This window comes from Mirounga leonina, unplaced genomic scaffold, assembly GCF_011800145.1.
Source record: "Mirounga leonina isolate KUSES-001 unplaced genomic scaffold, KU_Mleo_1.0 Mir_165, whole genome shotgun sequence".
NCBI lineage: Eukaryota > Metazoa > Chordata > Mammalia > Carnivora > Phocidae > Mirounga > Mirounga leonina.
The window spans coordinates 4,597,708-4,611,697 of record NW_023270415.1 but is presented as its reverse complement, the minus strand read 5'-3'; the positions used below and the strand labels follow the sequence as shown (position 1 = coordinate 4,611,697).

Below are 13,990 nucleotides of genomic sequence, written 5' to 3'. Positions count from 1 at the left end.
AGGCCCATCCTATTGTCCTACTTCAACACAAATGTAGTAAAACATTTTACACAGTTTTATTTATTTATTTATTTATTTATTTATTTATTTATTTATTTATTATTTATTTTTACATCAAGACTTTGTATCCTCAATGAATTCCAAGTTCATGGGTATTCTTGGCTCTGGAACATGTAGTCCTAAACCATCTTTTTTTTTTTTTTTAAGGCTTTAATTTAATCTAATTTAATTTTTTTAAATTTTTTATTAACATATAATGTATCATTTGTTTCAGGGGTAAAGTCTGTGATTCATCAGTCTTACAGAATTCACAGTGCTCACCAGAGTACATACCTCCCCCAGTGTCCATCACCCAGACACCCCATCCCTCCCACCCCCTCTGTCCAGCAACCCTCAGTTTGTTTCCTGAGATTAAGAGTCCCTTATGGTTTGTCTCCCTTTGTGGTTTCATCTTGTTTCATTTTTCCTTCCTTTCCCCTATGATCCTCTGTCTTGTTTCTCAAATTCCTCATATCAGTGAGATCATATGATACTTGTCTTTCTCTGATTGACTTATTTTGCTTAGTATAATACCCTCTAATTCCATCACGTCATTGCAAATGGCAAGATTTCTTTTTTGATAGCTGCATTATATTCCATTGTATATATATACCACTTCCTCTTTATCCATTCATCCATTGATGGACATCTAGGCTCTTTCCATAGTTTGGCTATTGTGGACATTGTAGCTATAAACATTGGGGCACATGTGCCCCTTCAGATCACTACATTTTATCTTTGGGGTAAATACCCAGTAGTGCAATTGCTGGGTTGTAGGGTAGCTCTATTTTCAACTTTTTGAGGAAGCTACATATTGTTTTGCAGAATGGCTACACCAGCTTGCATTCCCACCAACAGCATAGGAGGGTTCCCCTTTCTCTGCATCCTCGCCAACATCTGTCATTTCCTGACTTGTTAATTTTAACCGTTCTGACTGGTGTGAGGTGGTATCCCATTGAGGTTTTGACTTGGATTTCCCTGATGCTGAGTGATGTGGAGCACTTTTTCATGTGTCTGTTGGTCATTTGGATGTCTTCTTTGCAGAAATGTCTGTTCATGTCTTCTGCCGATTTCTTGATTGGATCATTTGTTCTTGGTTGTTGAGTTTGATAAGTTTTTTTATAGATTTTGGATACTAGCCCTTTATCTGACATGTCATTTGCAAATATCTTCTCCTATTCTATCAGTTGTCTTTTGGTATTGTTGACTGTTTCCTTTGCTGTGCAAAAGCTTTTTATCTTGATGAAGTCCCAATAATTCATTTTGGCCCCTGCTTCCCTTGCCTTTGGTGGATGTTTCTAGGAAGAATTTGCTGTGGCTGAGGTCGAAGAGGTTGCTGCCTGTGTTCTCTTCAAGGATTTTGATGGATTCCTATCTCACATTTAGGTCTTTCAACCATTTTGAGTCTATTTTTGTGTGTGGTGTAAGGAAATGGTCCAGTTTCATTCTTCTGCATGTGGCTGTCCAATTTTCCCAACACCATTTGTTGAAGAGACTGTCTTTGTTCCATTGGACATTCTTTCCTGCTTTGACAAAGATTAGTTGACCATAGAGTTGAGGTTCCATTTCTGGGCTCTCTATTCTGTTCCATTGATCTATGTGTCTGATTTTGTGCCAGTACCATACTGTCTTGATGAGGACAGCTTTGTAATAGAGCTTGAAGTCCAGAATTGTGATGCCACCAGCTTGGCTTTTCTTTTTCAACATTCTTCTGGCTATTCAGGGTCTTTTCTGGTTCCATGCAAATTTTAGGATTATTTGTTCCAATTCTTTGAAAAAAGTTGATGCTATTTTGATAAGGATTGCATTAAATGTGTAGATTTCTCTAGGTAGCATTGACATCTTCACAATATTTGTTCTTCCAATCCATGAGCATGGAACGTTTTTCCATTTCTTTGTGTCTTCTTCAGTTTCTTTCATGGAACATTTTCATTCTTTCTTTCCTTTTTTTTTTTTTGGTATTTATTTATTTATTTATTTATATTTATATTTTTTTAAAATTTTATTGTGTTATGTTAGTCACCATACTATACATCATTGGTTTTTGATGTGGTGGTCCATGATCCATTGTTTTCGTATAACACCCAGTGCTCCATGCAGTACATGCCCTCCTTAATACCCATCACCAGGCTAACCCATCCCCCCACCCTCCTGCCCTCTAAAACCCTGTTTGTTTCTCAGAGTCCATAGTCTCTCATGGTTCATCTCTCCCTCCAATTCCTTCCCCCACCCCATTTTTCCCTTCCTTCTCCTAATGTCCTCCATGCTATTCCTTATGTTCCACAAATAAGTGAAACCATATAATAATTGACTTTCTCTGCTTCACTTATTTCACTTAGCATAATCTCCTCCAGTCCCATCCATGTTGATGTAAAAGTTGGGTATTCATCTTTTCTGATGACTGAGTAATATTCCACTGTATATATGGACCACATCTTCTTTATCCATTCATCTGTTGAAGGGCATCTTGGCTCTTTCCACAGTTTGGCTATTTTGGACATTGCTGCTATGAACATTGGGGTGCATATGGCCCTTCTTTTCACTACATCTGTGTCTTTGGGGTAAGTACCCAGGAGTGCAGGCGCCTGGGTGGCTCAGTCGTTAAGCGTCTGCCTTCGGCTCAGGTCATGATCCCACGGTCCTGGGATCGAGTCCCATATCAGGCTCCTGGCTCCGCAGGAAGCCTGCTTCTCCCTCTCCCACTCCCCCTGCTTGTGTTCCCTCTCAGGCTGTGTCTCTCTCTGTCAAATAAATAAATAAATTCTTTAAATAAATAAATAAATAAATAAATAAATAAATAAATAAATACCCAGGAGTGCAATTGCTGGGTCATAGGGTAGCTCTATTTTTAAAATTTTGAGGAAACCCCACATTGTTTTCCAAAGTGGCTGTACCAACTTGCATTCCCATCAACAGTGTAAGAGGGTTCCCCTTTCTCCACAACCTCTCCAACATTTGTTGTTTCTTTGTCCATTTTTGCCATTCTAACTGGTGTAAGGTGTTATCTCAATGTGGTTTTGATTTGGATTTCCCTGATGGCTAATGATGAACATTTTTTCATATGTCTGTTAGCCACTTATATGTCTTCTTCAGAGAAGTGTCTTTTCATATCTTCTGCCCACTTTTTGACTTGATTATTTGTTTTTTGGGTGTTGAGTTTGAGAACTTCTTTATAGATCTTGGATACCAGCCCTTTTTCTGTAGTGTCATTTGCAAATATCTTTTCCCATTCTGTGGGTTGCCTCTTTGTTTTGTGGACCGTTTCCTTTGCTGTGCAGAAGCTTTTTATCTTGATGAAGTCCCAAACGTTCATTTTTGCTTTTGTTTCACTAACTTCTGGAGATGTATCTTGAAAGAAGTTGCTGTGGCCGATGTCAAAGAGGTTACTGCCTATGTTCTCCTCTAGGATTTTGATGGATTCCTGTCTCATATTGAGGTCTTTCATCCACTTTGAATTTATCTTTGTGAATGGTTTTAGAGAATGGTCCAGCTTCATTCTTCTGCATGTGGCTGTCCAATTTTCTCAACACCATTTGTTGAAGAGACTGTCTTTTTTCCATTGGACATTCTTTCCTGCTTTGTCGAAGATTATTTGACCATAGAGTTGAGGGTCCATATCTGGGTTCTCTATTCTGTTCCATTGGTCTGTATGTCTGTTTTTGTGGCAGTACCATGCTGTCTTGGCGATCAAGCTTTGTAATATAGCTAGAAATTGGGCAACGTGATGCCCCCAGCTTTGTTTTTCTTTTTCAACATTTCCTTTGCAATTCAGGGTCTTTTCTGGTTCCATACAAATTTTAGGATTATTTGTTCCAGCACTTTGAAAAATGTCATTGGAATTTTGATCAGGATGGCATTGAAGGTATAGATTGCTCTGAGTATCATAGACATTTTAACAATGTTTATCCTTTATGGAACATTTTCTATTTCTTTGTCTCTTCCTCAATTTCTTTCATGAGTATTCTATAGTTTTCTGAGTACAGATCCTTTTCCTCTTTGGTTAGATTTATTCCTAGGTATCTTATCTAGCCCATCTTTTTATCTAATTTCCAAATAACCTTTTCACATGTTTCATGTTCTTTTTAAAGATTTTATTTATTTTGTCACAGAGAGAGAAAGCACAAGCAGAGGGAGAAACAAGCTCCCTGCTGAGCAGGAAGCCCAATGCAGGGCTCAATCTCAGAACCCTGGGATCATGACCTAAGCTGAAGGCAGACTCTTAACTGACTAAGCCACCCAGGTGCCCCTTGTTTTTGCCCAACTTACATACTCACTGTTCACCCTCCCCTCTTTTTAGCTTCCTTCACACATTTTCCCTCCAGCTGAAATGTACTACAAATACTACCATGACCAAATGCTATCTTTATTCAAGGCCTAACACAAGTTCTATTTAAATTGTAAATTCTTCCCTGATTATTCCATTTTCTGCTTCATTTTTTCTAAAAATAATCCGTGTTAAAGAGGGCACGTACTGAATGGAGCACTGGGTGTTATACGCAAACAATGAATCATGGAACACTACATCAAAAACTAATGATGTAATGTACGGTGATTAACATAATAAAAAATAAAAAAGTAACCGTTTTTCCTTGAAATCCCATCTGATTGTGTATATACTCTTTTAGCACACAACATCTGGACTTGTATCATATTTATTTTTTGCAGAAATTCACTCTTCCCTACCACATTGCAGACCCCTTAAGAATAGAAACCCAGGAGTATTTATCACTGTAGTCTCCCCTAGGACTAGGTGACAAAGAGCAGGTGCTCAGTAACCATTTAAAAATAAATCATTGCTTTTATGGTCTTTAAGGCATCCAGTCTGGTCTATTGTTTGTCTCCAAAATTTTCTTGGGCACAGTAATTTCTGTCACATACAAGTAATCATGGTCAAGTATTTGAAATTATTTTATCATTTCCAACCAAATAACAGAGTTCAGAGAATCTGAAAGGAACATTCACTAGAGGATAAAAGCATAATGATTCTTAGATATACATTAGAAATTTCTTTTGAAAATATGCGATCTAGTCCTAATGATGCATATATTCATTTGCTAGTATAGCTATAACAAATACCACAGGCTAGGTGGCTTTACAACAGAAATTAATTTCTCACAGTTCTGGAAGCTGGAATTCCTGGATCAAGGTGTTGACAGGGTTGGTTTCTCCTGAGGTCTCTCTCCTTGGTTCGTATCTTCACACAGACTTCCCACTGTGTCTGGACTCCAATCTCCACTTCTCAGAAGGACACAGTCACACTGGATTAGGTCCCATCTCTATGACCACATTTTAAGTTAATTACTTCTTTAAGGACTTTATCTCCAAACACAGTCACATTCTGAGGTATTGGGGGTTGGAGCCTCAACATATGACTTTCAGGGGATATGGTTCAGCCCATAGCATTGCAGCTGCAACTTTCATAAGTCATTCAGTGCTCTTGGACTTAGCCTTTTCTTTTGTAAAACTGCATATTTTCATCCTTTCTAAAATTCCTCTCAATTCAGTATCTTTAATTTCTCTATGGATCATTACTCTTTTATAATGCATTCTCTAGAAAGTATCTTACTGAACGTCACCATCCTTCATGCACCTTATGAAACCTGAAACTTTGCAGTCATTTTGCATTCTTCTTTCTCCCCTACCCTCAATCCAACCAAACACCTCTACCTGCTCAATGGCTCTTCCTGACTCTCACTTCTTCCTTTCTCAGCTGAGCCCATGTGGATCTTCTTGAAGTTTCTCTGCTTTCACTAGTCTGTCTTCATATTGTCATTATGTGATCACTGCAATTTTTCCCCATTGTCTAGAGACTATAATATCTAAATGAATTTATAAGACTGTTAAGGTCCTAATTTTTTTTTGCTGCCTTGATTCCTACCAACACTCCCCCTGTGCCTTTTACCCTCCACAGCAGTTTATGTTCCTGAGATACTGACCTGTTTGTGGTGCCCATGCTTTGGCCAAACTTTTTCCCTTTTGTCTGAAATGCCTTTTCCCCTGCTTGTTCTTCTGAATGATTTTGTTATGTCTACTTACAGTTCAAATCTTTTTCCCATGTGAGGCCTCCCTTACTTCCTGAGGCAGAACCAAGAGAAACTTGTCTTCGGCTCTCCTTCTGCTTCTGATATACGGTCATTATCTAATTGGCTTAACACTGTGATTTATTGATCTGTCATTCCACTAAGTCTTAAGCTCCTTGAGAACTTGGATTGCTTGCTTTATCTTTGAAGTCTAAAAAACATTTGTTTAGGGAATGCTGTTTATGAAAACCTAAGTACAAAGATTAAGTAAAATATAGGTTTGTTGAATTAATGTTAATATCTATTAAGATTTTTAAAAATATATAACTCTACTCATTTGATTTTAATTTCATTCTTTTAAAACTTACCTGTTTCAGATATTAGATCCATATTCAATATTTTGTCACATATAGGGAACTATTTATTAGCTTAGACACTGGATGACTTGGATTCATTAAGTTTTGGGTAAAAAAAAGTTAAGAAAAATTATGTTGGCTTTGAAGTTTCTTTTGCCCTCTAGGTGTGTGCTTACAGAATAGAGCATTTCATCAAACTATGTTAGTTATCTGCTTTGTTGGTACTATTTCAATTCCCACATTCCTTTCCTTCACCTCCTTTTTTAGATAAACAAGCTGGAGGCACGCCTCAGGCAGGCGGGATGCACAGATGATAAAGGGATTCGAAGAAAAGACAATGAACACTGGATGAAAGAAGACTGCATTAGCTGTATGTGTAAGGTATGTGTTGCTAGAAGTTTTTCCATCTTCATCTTCCTGTTTTACTTCTGCTGGCCTGCCAGTTGAGACAAACCTGAAAAATTCAAGAGAGAAAAATGTTCTTTTTGTGAATAGATTCTAGGCATATTTTTTAAGGTCAAGATATTGATGTGAGATTTTGAGGTTTCTGATTATTGATATAAATATGCCACTATCTCATGAACACTTCCAAATACCATGGGGCTTTTCACATTTTCACTAATAACTGAGAGAGCTGACACTCAGGATGTTTAATGAGCTGTGCCCAAGATTACACAAATAGAGGCAGAAATGGGGCTTGAATTCATCTCCTTATTCTCCAGTCAGGCTCACTACAAAAATTGCCTGAAAGCATTTGGTAAATATTAAAAAATGTTATCATGGTACCCACCAAAAGAAAAAAGCTCAGTCTTTATTTAGTTTGTTTTTTGGACAGAGCTGATACCAATCACTCCTGCCTCTCTCCACACCTCAGGCCCTCAGGTTTGGGAGGTAACATTTTATAGGCCAGTACTTCCAGCCTTGTTTTTACATGATGCAAATGTAGAAATAAAGCATTGATAGGAACTACATCTATAAATTAGCTCATACCATGGGTAGTTTTTATTATACTGAGATAGTCAGCCAATCAGATTACATATTATAAGAAACTTTTAAAAAGGTAATTCCACTCTAAGAAACATGGGAATAATCTTTGAATGTTGCCTTTCAGAGTGGCCAGGTCACCTGTATGGTGAAGACTTGTCCTCCGGCTCCATGTCCCAGTCTTGAATTGGTGAAAGGAACCTGCTGTCCAGTTTGCAGAGACCCGGGAATGCCAGCTGATTCCCCAGAGAACCACTAAGCAATTTACTGCTCTTGAGCCCTGAATGGGGAATTTCTCAGGAAAAGGCAGTCAGGCACTTTTATTTAACCTGTGGTCACACTCCTGGCACAGAAATTACTGATTTAAAACAAATTAGCTCATTTAACCCTTCAACATACTGATGATCTTGCATCTTTTCATTTTCTAACATATCTTGAAGTAATGCAAAATTAATGTCTATAAAGAAGATAGGGATTACTTTATTGTGAGGAATATTTCTTATTGTAAGCTACCAGTTTTACATACTGTACAGGGAAATAAAAAGAATTTCATGCAATATTTTTTTTAAAAATCTGAGTATTGTGGAAAATCTCTCATTTCAAAATTCAGAGAGATTATATGATCTCCAGGAATTTTGAGAGAATGGGTTTTGCACTCAGAGAAAACATCTGGAAAGATCTGTGATAACTTTGGCACATGTAATACGTGCTGCTTCCCTCACTCTGTCTCTCACATCTAGAACTTAGATAATGGCCAGATATTTCTGGAAAGGCACTTACCTTAACCATCAGTAAGCTCTAACTTCTAGAACATTAGGGAAAAGTGAGTGAAAGTATCATTATTTGGAGGAGCTTGCCATTTTTACATTTGGCTAGAAAATACAAACACTATGAGGGGAAGATCCTTCAAAGGAGCCTTGCTCAATCTTTGCCTTTCCATCACTTGTCATTATTATCACCAGTGAGATGTCAAAATTGAAATCTATCAAGTCTGAACAATTCAGGAACAAGCTGAGTTTACTATCAGAAAAATTTGAAATGTTTTTGACTTTAACAAAAGGTGTTGCTATGAGGTTTCTTCTAATTTTGGCACTCTGTTATAGCATTTAAAATACAATCCAATAGACAATAGGTTAGCTATATTCAGAATTGAATATTTAGTAAATTAGGTGAATTTCACTTAATAAATTCTTTTAAACTATGGTGCAGCCACAGTATTTGGGGTTGGTTGCAGTTGTTGGTAGATTTGTTTAAGAAATTCTTTGTTCCAGGACTTTTGAGGAGAGACTTCATGTAGTGTCCTGTCCAGAGGGGCTCTCAGGGTGATAACTCTACTGTTTTCCAATTACAAAATAAACATTTATCATCAGGCACAAAATCTCCCAATATTTAGAAGTAATATGTAAAATACAGTATTCATTGTAGTGAAAATATTTTCATGGTTTTAATATTATGAGTGAGGAAAGATGTTTTCAGAGTTTGATAATACAGGTCATTATTTTAAAAACGTATTGGTGATTCCCTCCCAAGATACAAAATAATTTTTTACTAAAAAGTTTAAGGACAAAACTATATGTCCTAAAAGTTTGATGTTTGTTGCATTTTTAAGTCCAAAATAATTTCTAATTATATTTCATTTTGAAAGACAAAATGTAACAAGTCCCAAAAGCTTGACATTTGTTGGCCTTTCAAAACCCGACAAAGTGAAATGAAGCTAAACCTCATGGAAGTATAATTAGTTCCTCTGAAACTACAGTAAACATATTGCAAATTACAATAACACATGTAATAGTTTAGGTTTCTCTTCATGTTCATTTGTCATTTTATCATTTTATTAAAGTTTAAGCAAGACCTGTATGATATCTCATATGATTTTTTTATACATAACCACATGTTAATTTGGATACCACCTGGTCAGTATGTTTGGCTTGTTAAACATAAGCAAATATCAAAATAACAGAATAAAATTATCACTTAAAATGGAACATGGGGATTTAAAAACTTGTCTGTCAACTGACAACTTGAAAATTCAGTAACCTTTACAAATATGATTATAATATCATCATACAGATTACCTTTTGCTTTATTCATTTTACTTGTATTTCATTTATTTGACTGTGTTTTTAAAAATGTTTCATTTTTGAAAGTAATATTGTGTATAATAAAAATTTCAAGTATTTCCCAAGGATATATAAACCTTTGTATTCCATTTCTGCAGTCCAAAGGTGAATGTTATTTTGTTTGTATGTGTGTGTCTGTGTGTGTGTGTGTGTATTCCTCTATACAGTTTCCATGCAACACAAATATGATGATGTTTCTTCCTTAGTGATTTTGTTTATTCCAAAGAACCTTAAAACATTGAAAATCCAAATGTATTTGTTAACAATATTTGATATATTCTGCCATGAAATTTGCTTGAGGTAAAATTTAATGTTTTTTACATGTGACACTTTTCCGATCTGGGGCAAAGGAAGTATCCATGAGGAGGTATACACAAAGAAGATGAACCTCCTATACATAAGTGGCCACACTGCACACAGAGCTACATGACATGTAGTTGAAGGGATATAGACAGCTTTTATTTGAGACTGGAGATTAAAAATAGAGCATTTACCTGACAAATAATCTTTAATGCTCACAGAAGGCAAATAACAATGCTTAAGACAGATTTTTTATGTTGACCTGTTTATTTTCTAGATCTGTATGTTATGGGGGCAGAGGTAGGGAAATTTGTTGGGAATTTTGGTAAGGATTTTTTTGTTTGTTTAGTTGTGAAATGATGTTAAAATAGATTTACTGAACTGTAATTACTACAAATACCCCATTGCCCAATGTCATGTTTAATGCATTTTCATTTGCAAATAAAATATAGTTTATTAGTAAGTTAAATTGAGTTCATGGATATCTCACATAGAAATCCTATATTCCAGTTTAGGAAAGATGTACTTTATTAAAAGCCATATTTAGGTGAGTGTCCTCAACATTTATTGGCATGGTAGAGTTTGTAAAAAACAATGTAAACTTTTTTGTTCCTCATGAATATACAAAATAAGGGATGGTGTACTAAATATAAGTAATGCTAAAATCTGTACCTTAAATATAACTGCATATGCTATGTTTTTAGTCCTTGTATTAGATAATTTACTTGCTTTTGTTTCAAGCATCAGAAATGAATCATTTAAATTTGCATCTCAAACATAAACTAGAGAGACAGAATATATAATATTTCCTGAAATTATGAAGCTCATTTTGTGTTCTAAACATACTTTGTGAAACAAGAGAGGAGAATTTCTTTAAACTTAATTATTAACAAAAATGGTTCAACTCTAAGGCTCTGGCTCATATATATATATACAACAATATTATAGACATCTATATATAATATGTATTATGTATAAATAAAATTAAAATAGTATTATCTTTTCTTATATCTTGCACCTAAATGTTGGTACACATTTGGAATTTTTGTGTATGGGAATAATCTGATGTAAAAAATTTTTAATTGCATTTTTATCTTTGGAAAGGGTATGTACTATCTAATTGTTTATTCATCCTTTATCTAGTTATCCATCATCCATATTTTGGTCAATGGACTCTGGAAAATGTTTTTTTCTTTCTGGAGAATATTCTTAATTCCATGTATGTTTATATATCTTAAAATATTAGGAATAAATGAAGATCTTTTTGTTTTTTTTAAATAGGCTCTACACCCAGCACAGAGCCCAATGGAGGGCTTGAACTCACAACCCTGAGATCAAGACCTGAACTGAGATCAAGTGTTGGACACTTAACTGACTGAGCTACCCAGGTGTCCCTAGGAATAAAGGGAGGTAATTTAAGAAAGGATCTCTGACTTAAAATTTTAAAATAAATTGTTTCTATCACATTATTTAATAAAAATTACTTGCTAAGTACTTAAAATACATAAAATGTACATTAGTATAATATATGAATATGATAAACAACACTAATTCATGGTGTTATTTTTTTAAAGAACAAAACTATTTTCTCTAAAATGTAAGAAGCTTCATTCAAATCATTCTAATCTTTTGTCTCTTGTAGAAGAATTACTTAAGAACATTTTCAAAGAGTCATTCACCAAGAGAGTATCTGATTGACCAACATAGGAGAAGGCATTTGGTGTTGTGCAAAGAACATAGACCTAGGTCTTATATAGAATGGCATGCCCAGGTTAGGAGGAGCTAGAATGAGAATTCTAGTGATTTTTGAACTGGTAGAGATTCCAATTGTTCAAATTTAAAAAGAAAATACCATGTCAGACTAAAGGTGTTGAATAAAGGCTAAATAATCTGATCTAAATTACCCACATGAAGTGGTAACAATGTTTTGGGTGTGTAGGAACCAAATCTAGTTAGAAGAAAACTTGGATTGGCATGCCTGGGTGGCTCAGTCAGTTAAACATCTGCCTTCAGCTCAGGTCATGATCCCAGGGTCCTGGGATCAAGTCCTAAGTGGGGCTCCCTACTCAGTGTGGAGCCTGCTTCTCCTTTTCCCTTTGCCCCTGCTTGTGCTTTCTCTCTGTCAAATAAATAAATAAAATCTTTATTTTTTTAAGAAGAAAACTTGGATTTTTAGAGACTTAGAATCCTCTAAACAATAGAAAGTATTAAGCAATCTTGTTTCTGAAAAAGCATGTGGAAGAAACAACATAATTTGCTAGCAGGACAAGGGACTATGTGGTTGGTATGGGAAGCTCAGTCTAGAGCAAATGAAACCCAAATGAAAAGAGAAAACGATTTATAAAGGAAAAACATCAAACTGGATGTAACTATGAAGAGAGGAGTTTAGAGTCCGAGCTGAAGGAACAGGCCTGGAAACCAAACGGATGTATGCTCATGATTCTGGAGAACATTCCAGTTTGGTCATTGTTAAAGACCATGTGAAGATGTGAAGTTTAAATTTACATGATCATTGAGGTGTAGAAATCCCAAGCTACAAAATTAATGAAAACACGTGGCTTGTGCCAATAGGGAAGTTATAAACTCAAAAATTTAAGTGTAGTGACTGAAATAATAGAAATATATAATTTTCATTCAGAAAAACATGATCAATTCAAAAGAAGGTAAGAAAATAAAGAGATTGAAATTTTGGTTAATGGAAAAATTAATATAATAGTAACAAACTTAAATATATTTAAAATCATATTAAATAGAAATGTTATTTGCTCATCAGACAAAATCCAGAGTCTCAAACTGATTTTAAAAACTATATATACAATATATATACATATACACAAATGCACACACATGAACATGACAAAACTAAAACATAATGTCACAAAAATGTTGAGAAAAAGGGATAAAGGGAGATAGCCCATATTTTACTGATTTTTTTTTAAAATTTATTGTTATGTTAATCACCATACATTACATCATTAGTTTTTGATGTAGTCTTCTATGATTCATAGTTTGTACATAACACCCCATGCTCCATGCAGAACATGCCCTCTTTAATACCCATCACCAGGCTAACCCATTGTCCCACACCCCTCCCCTCTAGAACCCTCAGTTTGTTTTTCAGAGTCCATCGTCTCTCATGGTTATTCTCCCCCTCCGATTCCCCCCCCACATTCTTCCCCTCCTGCTATCTTCTTCTTTTTTTTTTTTTCTTAACATATATTGCATTATTTGTTTCAGAGGTACAGATCTGTGATTCAACAGTCTTGCACAGTTCACAGCGCTCACCATAGCACATACCCTCCCCAATATCTATCACCCAGCCACCCCATCTCTCCAACACCCCACCACTCCAGCAACCCTCAGTTTGTTTCCTGAGATTAAGAATTCCTCATATCAGTGAGATCATATGATACATGTTTTTCTCTGATTGACTTATTTCGCTCAGCATAACACCCTCCAGTTCCATCCACGTCGTTGCAAATGGCAAGATCTCATTCCTTTTGATGGCTGCATAATATTCCATTGAATATATATACCACTTCTTCTTTATCCTTTCATCTGTCGATGGACATCTTGGCTCTTTCCACAGTTTGGCTATTGTGGACATTGCTGCTATAAACATCGGGGTGCACATACCCCTTTGGGTCCCTACATTTGTATCTTTGGGGTAAATACCCAGTAGTGCAATTGCTGCATTGTATGGTAGCTCTATTTTCAACTTTTTGAGGAAGCTCCATACTGTTTTCCAGAGTGGCTGCACCAGCTTGCATTCCCACCAACAGCGTAGGAGGGTTCCCTTTTCTCCGCATCCCCGCCAACATCTGCCGTTTCCTGACATGTTAATTTTAGCCATTCTGACTGGTATGAGGTGGTACCTCATTGAGGTTTTGATTTGGAGTTCCCTGATGCCGAGCAATGTGGAGCACTTTTTCATGTGGCTGTTGGCCATTTGGATGTCTTCTTTGGAAAAATGTCTGTTCATGTCTTCTGCCCATTTCTTGATTGGATCATTTGTTCTTTGGGTGTTGAGTTTGATAAGATCTTTATAGATTTGGATACTAGCCCTTTATCTGATATGTCATTTGCAAATATCTTCTCCCATTCTGTCAGTTGTCTTTTGGTTTTGTTGTTTCTTTTGCTGTGCAAAAGCTTTTTATCTTGATGAAGACCC

At 35.8% G+C, this 13,990-nt stretch overlaps 1 protein-coding gene across 1 annotated transcript in view; it reads left to right on the top strand.

Annotated features, from left to right (window-relative positions):
- PXDNL (peroxidasin like) overlaps window positions 1–10,295 on the top strand; it is a 507,553-nt gene extending 497,258 nt beyond the window's left edge. Inside the window, exons 22-23 of the mRNA XM_035011137.1 lie at window positions 6,683–6,796; window positions 7,527–10,295. Coding sequence (XP_034867028.1) covers window positions 6,683–6,796; window positions 7,527–7,658 — 246 coding nt within the window. The 3' untranslated portion in view covers window positions 7,659–10,295. The remainder of the gene's footprint in view (window positions 1–6,682; window positions 6,797–7,526) is intronic.
- The last annotated feature ends 3,695 nt before the right edge of the window (window positions 10,296–13,990 follow it).